Source organism: Bradysia coprophila, unplaced genomic scaffold (genome assembly GCF_014529535.1).
Source record: "Bradysia coprophila strain Holo2 unplaced genomic scaffold, BU_Bcop_v1 contig_138, whole genome shotgun sequence".
NCBI lineage: Eukaryota > Metazoa > Arthropoda > Insecta > Diptera > Sciaridae > Bradysia > Bradysia coprophila.
In genome coordinates this window covers 7,370,187-7,378,218 of record NW_023503409.1, presented here as the reverse complement: position 1 = coordinate 7,378,218, position 8,032 = coordinate 7,370,187, and the positions used below count along the sequence as shown (strand labels likewise).

The following is an 8,032-nucleotide window of genomic DNA, read 5'->3' as shown; positions in this document are numbered from 1 at the left end:
TCACTGTACGGCCGAGTAGCCAGATAAGAGCTCACTCCAAGAGACCTAGCTCACGCTCCGGAGAACATAATTTCATAAACTTTTTTTTTCCTGATTGGTACGGTCAATACCTATCTAATAAAGCTAAAACGAACGAAATATGTTCAAATTTGGCCGACCTACAAGCAAAAACTGCTTGCCGCCCTGTGCCTGTTCCACACCAAGGGGTCTAACTCACGAGTCGGTCATCCGATTTTAATAAACTTTTTTTTGTCGATCGGTATTGTAAATACCTTTTATTTGACGTATCACTTACAAGTTTAACGTTTAAATGTCCGGAAATATCTTCGAAAAACCGTAAAGCACTTATTGGGCCACAGCTCGGGAGGGGTCGATTCAAAATCACTCATCTTCGAACTTAGCCTGTCTTTTGACATTACCAAACGGGAAAAAAAAGAATTTTCAAAATCGGATGCGTTTTACTCAAGTTAGAGAACCCACAGACAGACGGACAGACGGACAGACGGACGGACATTTTTTTTTTCGCGGATTTGGCATCTCTATACAACCACAATAGGGTTCCCCTTACTCAGGGAGTCCAATTCGACGTGTTACAAACGTATGCGTAAACCTATAAGACCCCAGTACTTCGTACGGGTCTAAAAAAATAATGTAGTATTTTAATCGAAGTATGCGAAAATTTCCATACCTTTTTTTTCATAATGTCATTACAAAATTACCATTAGGGCTGCGAATGGTATTATTGGTATGAAGATACTACTCTATTTGACGTGGTAAAACCTCTATTACACTGCTAGGTGCTTTGATCATAAACAATGTAATAACAACTTTTAGTCCTTCGCGTTTTTTTATCACGATATATAAGACGAATATTGCGATACCTTGCTCAATGTAGGATTTTTGGAACTTATGAAAAATAGCAGAAGCTATACTGCGTCTTTTCGAACTTTTGAACATTTCGTTTTTACTTGGCCTAATTGGTCAGTAGGGAAGGATGGGGAAAACAAATCTATTTGAGTCGCTGATAAAAAGTGTTCAGGCTCTATTTAAGATTGTTCACAATTTTTTATCATGAACCGAAGCGATAGCGGAGGTTCGTGACGCTAGTCGACTCCCTAAGAAAAAAAAACAACCAACGGGAGACTAAGGAACCTATATATAGACGAACATTTTAACTTTTCCATACTGAACTAAATCAAAAAAAAATTATGTTCAAACGAAAGTGCTCGTCAATACGAGTTCAACGAGCTATAGATCATTAAAAACGGTGGTCTACATCCGGAGAAAACACCACTTGAAAACCACTTGAAATGAAGCATCTTCACACATTTTCAGCACATTCTCCATATTCGAGTTAATAGAAATGTTTCATGTGGGTTTGATATACGTATCGAACCACTACATCTGTTTGCGAAAACTGCGCTCGCACTTTTGCTAAAACTTATATTAATTCAATCTTAACACTTTTTCATCGGCAAATCAATAAATTTTATTGAAGTTCTTTACTTAATTTCTGTAAATTTAATTAAAACATTTTCATGCACATTTCCAAAAAACACACTTAAAACACACAATTATGTAAGTTACCTAAACATACTTTTTGAGACAAAATAGAAATCATCCACGTGTGATACAGGCTTTCAAATTCCCATCGACCTAGTTGAATGACTATGCCTCGCCTCATATAAGATGTTTGTTGGTAGTCATGAATATCATGATTGGTATCACTGTAAAGCTTACACGTCAGGCTAAACAGCAACTATATTTTTGTGTTCAAACGAGTCACCAGTAGGGTCCAAACAGTATTCTAAGCTTCCCGCAGGTCCAAAAAAAACGAAAAATCGATCTAATTAAAAATTTTCCCATCGAAATATTTTGTGAATAGTCATTTCGTCATCCTGGGAGGCCCCTGAGCACATTCCTATAAAAATATCCCATGTCCACGAGAGGTCGAATAAAAATTTTTTTAAGCTCACCGTGTAGAATGTCCAACAAAATGAATTTTTTGTATTTATTGTATTTAGGCCTATATGGCACATACATAGTTGCAGTAAATTGATAATCATAGAGTTTCGTTGACGGATAACTTTTTCCGGCATTTCAAGAAAATAGCGGCAATCTTGAAATTTCGTATTTTTTTAGATATTTTCGGCTATAGAGAGTTGGGAAAAGTATCGCTTGTACAGTTTCGTTGACGAAAGACTTTTTTCGATATTTCAAGATCATGGCGGCCATCTTGAAATTTCGTATTTTTGAGATATTTTCGGCTATACGGCATGTAGATAGTTGGGACAAAGTGTCACTTGTACAGTTTCGATAGCGAAAAACTTTTTTTTTCTAGATTTCAAGAAAATTGCGGCCATCTTGTGAAATTTCGTATTTCTGAGATATTTTCGGCTATACGGCATGTAAAGAGTTGAGAAATCGTTTGTACAGTTTCGTTGGTGGAAAACTTTTATCGATATTTCCAGAAAATGGCGGCCATCTTGAAATTTCGTATTTTTGAGATATTTCCGGCTGTACTGGCTGTACTGCATGTAGAGAATTAGGATAAAGTGTCGCTTGTACAGTTTCGTTGGTGGAAAACTTTTTTTGATATTTCAAAAAAATTGCGGCCATCTTGAAATTTCGTATTTTTGAGATATTTCCGGCTGTACGGCATGTAGAGAGTTGGGATAAAGTATCGTTTGTACAGTTTCGTTGGAAAACTTTTATCGATATTTCCAGAAAATGGCGGCCATCTTGAAATTTCGTATTTTTGAGATATTTCCGGCTATATGGCATGTAGAGAGTTGGGATAAAGTGTCACTTGTACATTTACTGCATGTTCAACTTAAGAAAACACAATTTTAGATCATTTATCAGAGTTTTAATGTCCATCGACGCACCCAGTGCATTAAGTGATTTCCAGTGTTTGATAACTTGGCGCAAAATATCATAAGTGGAAACAACTTAATTGACTCGGAACATCGATGACTGTTAAAATTCGAAAATGTCTCAAAATGTTCCGAACCAAAAAAAGCCCACTGTAATTGTACGGTATGTAGACTTGGGATAAATTGTCTCTTGTAGAGCTTGCTTAACTCTATGTATTACCCAAAACTTCCAAAACAACTGATATCCCACAAAAACCTCAAAGAGGAAAAGGTGACGCTAGTGTAGTAAAAATTAAACTTCCAAAACATTTGATATCGGTTTTGGTGACGCATTCTGCGCCTCAACGTTATCAATTTTTACCAAGAAAATTTTAACAAGAAAATATGTCAACGAGAAGTTTACCGATGAGATTTTACAACGAAAGCTTTACAAAAAAATGCGTCACAAAGTGGCAGATGATTATTGTCGTATGAGGGGTTTCCTCAGCATCTGCCACTTGTGACGCATTTTTTTTTGTAAAGCTTTCGTTGTAAAATCTCATCGGTAAACTTCTCGTTGACATATTTTCTTGTTAAAATTTTCTTGGTAAAAATTGATAACGTTGAGGCGCAGAATGCGTCACCAAAACCGATATCAAATGTTTTGGAAGTTTAATTTTTACTACACTAGCGTCACCTTTTCCTCTTTGAGGTTTTTGTGGGATAGAGCATATGACGAAGAGCAATATGTTAGAACTATTTTGGTTACAATTGTCGAGAGTAGGTAATCCTTAGGCCATTTTTTAGCCGTACCAAAGTACCACAGGGATTCTTTTGAATAACAGCCTATCGAAATCGGATGCATTTTCCAGTGAACTCTTTCATCTATTTACTAAAAAAAAAATTATTGGTTGTCGCTACTGTTAGAAAAATGGGTAAAAATTTGACTATGTAAGTGAAATTCCAGTGTCTCTGCATGTGTAACGCAACGAAAACATCAAATATTGTTTTTCCAGATTATTACTGATCTCAGCTTTGTATTGACAGCATTGCGATAAAAGTACCTAAAAGGTACTGCTACCGGAATTTCGAAAACGTGATTTAGCAGCTGTATCTTGTTGCATAAAAAATATCATCAAATCTTTCCAGCGCACGGAATTATTCGAGTAGAGAAGCTGAGTCTCAAATTTGAACTTCGATGAATTTTTTTGAAATAGCTTTCTGGACGCATATGAAGAAGTCCACTGAAAAATTCGTCCGATAGGCTGTTTCTTAAAAAGAATCCCTCCCATCGTGTCACAAATTTCTTGTTTCTCTTATTTCTGAATGACGAATTGGGAGAAGTCGTGATTGTAAGAAAACTATTTCCAGTAAATTCTCCGAACCCTTTGGCAACAAAATTCCAGCGGAACTATTTTTGTGGACTTGTCACAGAGACAAAAGTTTCAATAGAACACATAATTTCTGAATGTTACACAGGTTACACAATACGCGCCGAAAAACCTTCAGATCCTCAACTATTGTATTATACGCACATCACTTTCATTTTTCTAGTATACCTACGGTGTTTCGTCTTTTTTTTTTAAAGCATTATGTGTTTCGCTCGTTGGATTGAGTGGCAAAGAAACAGAAACTAATACACGCATTTCGTATGAATCATGTTGATAATAGTTATAAGCGTTAATACCGGCATATCATGTGGAAACTACAGTCAAAATACGCGGTATATATTTGTCCCTCTTTCTTCGATTCTATGAGCGAACGATCGCACACAGCAAAACGATTCGAGTGTCATCCACTCATATAATTTCTTTAACAAAAACATAAACAAATTCAATTTCGAGAAGCGATAAAATTCGTAAAAAATTCGCGTTTAATGAAATTGTTTCTGTTCAGTAATTCTGCGGCTATTGAGGTGTTTGTATTCGGTAAGAAATTGATAAAAAAAAGTCTCCGACAATCTATTTGTAATCAGAAAACTTCAATGTAGGCCGGTGACGATGTTGATGAATGGAATGTTTTCGAGTGACTTCATTCTTTATTTCGACGAATGTTTGCCAATCGAAAGACTTTCCCTTCTGTTACATTAGCGGAGTGAACATTAAAATTATCAAAACATTTTCGTTTCAGTTGGACTTTCAATTTGCTTATTTGGAAACTTTCTATTTACCATGGCTACACCTCCAGATCTAACCAGAAGTATTTCTGAATTTTCCTCTGATCTCTATGGCGTAAGTCGAATGAAAATGGATTTTTATTGGACGTTAATCTTATTGGAGAATTGTGCAACTTTCTAGGCTGTTACTGAAGGAAAGACGTCGAACGTCATCATTTCTCCGTTTTCTGTTCACATGGCTGTGAGTCTAGCGCTGATGGGAGCAAAGGGAAAAACTTCTGATGAAATGTTGCGAGGACTGAAACTAAGTGGAACAAATGCAGAGATTTCGGAAGAAATTCATCGACTCATCGAACCAATTCAAAATAATTCCATGCTTAAAGTCGCCAACAAGGTCTACGTGATGGAAAACTATCGCATTAAGCCTGAATTCAATGCTATAGCTAAGGTGAAAACTCATCAGCAAAACTCTGTCTCTTCGGGCTGTGCTAATTGAAATTCGGTTTCAGGAGAAATTTCACAGCGAATCAGAATCACTTAATTTTGCTAAAGCAGCCGAATCAGCTGGAACAATAAACAAATGGGTTGAAGATAAAACAAACGATAAAATCAAAGATTTGATTCCCTCCGATGCCTTGGGAGCGGACACGAGAATGGTTTTGGTGAACGCAATTTATTTCAAGGGTTTCTGGCAGCATCAATTCAAGAAGGAACGTACTGAAAAGGCCCCATTTTTCACTAGTGAAACCGATTCAGTCTTGGTCGATATGATGCACGTTAAGGTTCAATCATTTCTCGATTTTTAATCCACCGGGAATGACCCACTAAGCTGACCATAATTCCACAGGAACACTTCCGGTACGGCGAATTTTCCGATTTGGATGCTAAGGGTATTGAGCTACCGTACAAAGACTCGGATATGTCTTTGTTCGTTATTCTTCCGAATAAACGAACGGGTTTGGCTCAATTGGAAACACGATTGAAAGATATCAACATCAAGGACTTGAGCGGCAAAATGTACAGATCCGAGGTGGAGGTTTCCCTACCAAAGTTCAAGATCGAATTCGAAGTATCTCTGGTCGACGCATTGAAGAAGGTAAATTCAACGGAACCGATGATGATTTCTTTCATCACAGCCGCGGTCATAATTTTTGTCTGATATTCCATGAAGGTGATTTGCTCAAAAAATTTCAATTTTCTTTCGAATTTTCGTTTTCAGTTGGGAATGACTGACATGTTCTCACAGTCGGCTGATTTCAGTGGTCTTCTCGAAACCACTGAACCGCTTTATGTCTCCGATGTAGTTCACAAAGCCTTTATCGATGTTAATGAGGAAGGTGCCGAGGCTGCAGCCGCTACCGGTAAGTTTATTTCACATTTACATGGGCTATGGCATGGTACTTTTGTTGGGGATTTTACTATTTGCATGTACCGTGTATCATTTCATAAAACCAAAAATAAAATTTTATTTCCAAACAAATCATCATCACGCTTCCATGTGTAGCCGGAATCATGCGCAGAAAACGAATGTTGACGACATTGTTTGAAGTTGAACATCCCTTTATGTATTTTATTGTTAGTCAATCCCAAAGTGTGATTGTCTTTCATGGATCCCATCGGAAATTCAACAACGATGATATTTCCATGGAAATACAATACCGGGACGAACTTTAACTCGATGACAAAATTGTTTTTCGGCATTGTTTGTGTTATGTTTGGCTATTATTATGTTGTACACGTTTATATCCACATCCCAATTGTATTATGAAGAATGTACTCAAAGCTCTTTTAAACATTGATATTTGCTGTAAAAACTATAGAAAATTGTTATTTTATTGCATTTTCCACAAGTTGTTGAAAACGTTCGAAACGTGATTGGAACATGAAATATTGCCATCAAATCGAAAAAGTCTTGAGTTCAATAGAATCTATTGATTTCATAACGATTACATGAACTGCGTTTTGTTTGCAATATTTTGTGTTGTGTTAAATTAGCGGCCAAGTTGAAGCAACTATTTAAATAGTATATGGGCTGTTCTGTCTCATCGATTGTGTTCGATCGCTTCATCTGTCTCTGATGGTTGGACTAGGTATAAATTCGAAGATCAAAAAGTTGGACGACAAATTGGGTACTAACAAATTCCGGACGAGCAACAATTGGATAATAACTACCTGTACGAAATTTGTGCATTCCGGACATTTTTTTGCACTTTGCGACGAAACTAAACTAAATTTTGCAAGTTGCCTTACTCCATCTGACTGTGATTCAAATTCAGATACAAGAGTATGCCCTGACCTTTTTTGCTACCTCTTCAGCTCCATGTTATTTTAGATTGACAAGAACTTCTCCGCTAGTGACAATCGTTCATCCGAAATGATTTATGCACACTGTTTGGAACTCCAACGCACTTTCCAATTATTTCCACATCTCATCAGGCCATTGGGACAGTGGTCGTCGCCTACAAAGTCAATAGTTACTTAAGCTTTGTTAGCCCAAATTGTTGGAAGCTTGTATTTTTCCCAGTTCTAAGATTTAGGTCGTCAGTTCTCCTTATTGTTATTTGCATCCCAATTATCTGTCTGTGCGTTGTTATCCCTGATAAAGATCCTTGGAAATGTTTTGATTTTTTGCCTTTAGGTACAAACATACCTCCACTAATTTAGTCTGTAGACAGGACCGGCTTCAGCGCCAATTCAAATATTTAAAAAATTATTTTGTTTATCTAGTGCTAAAATATCGCGATTTCGTCGCTTATTTCCGACCCACTATAAATAAAACGTTGTTACTAACTTATGCAAAGATGCTTTTTTAGCAAACTCGATTCCAGAACTCGCCTCCGGCTCGGACTGGAAACCTCTCGTTCGCTAAATCAGACTCTAAAAAAAATCCTATCTGTGCCTTTCATGTTTGTAAACATGGTTGATCATTGAGTTTCCAGCGTCGATAGACCATATTGGTTAATCCACCTCTGTCTGGGGAGGTTTATGCTTTTATATTGACTCCAAAATAATGTCTATAAATAATAATTGCTCTTAAAGTTCCACTGCAACGCCTTTTCCA

At 36.9% G+C, this 8,032-nt stretch overlaps 1 protein-coding gene across 14 annotated transcripts in view; it reads left to right on the top strand.

Moving 5' to 3' along the window:
• Positions 1–8,032, top strand: part of LOC119073852 (alaserpin-like) — a 28,068-nt gene that overhangs the window by 7,875 nt on the left and 12,161 nt on the right. For 11 of the 14 annotated variants that reach the window (XM_037179708.1, XM_037179699.1, XM_037179698.1 and 8 more), the window contains exons 2-6: positions 4,986–5,086; positions 5,153–5,419; positions 5,481–5,753; positions 5,819–6,067; positions 6,191–6,332. In XM_037179708.1, coding sequence (XP_037035603.1) covers positions 5,027–5,086; positions 5,153–5,419; positions 5,481–5,753; positions 5,819–6,067; positions 6,191–6,332 — 991 coding nt within the window. In that variant the 5' untranslated portion in view covers positions 4,986–5,026. Of the gene's footprint in view, positions 1–4,631; positions 4,784–4,985; positions 5,087–5,152; positions 5,420–5,480; positions 5,754–5,818; positions 6,068–6,190; positions 6,333–6,475; positions 6,734–8,032 lie in introns of those variants that run through there. The other 3 variants (XM_037179706.1, XM_037179707.1, XM_037179697.1) reach the window with 2 other exon arrangements.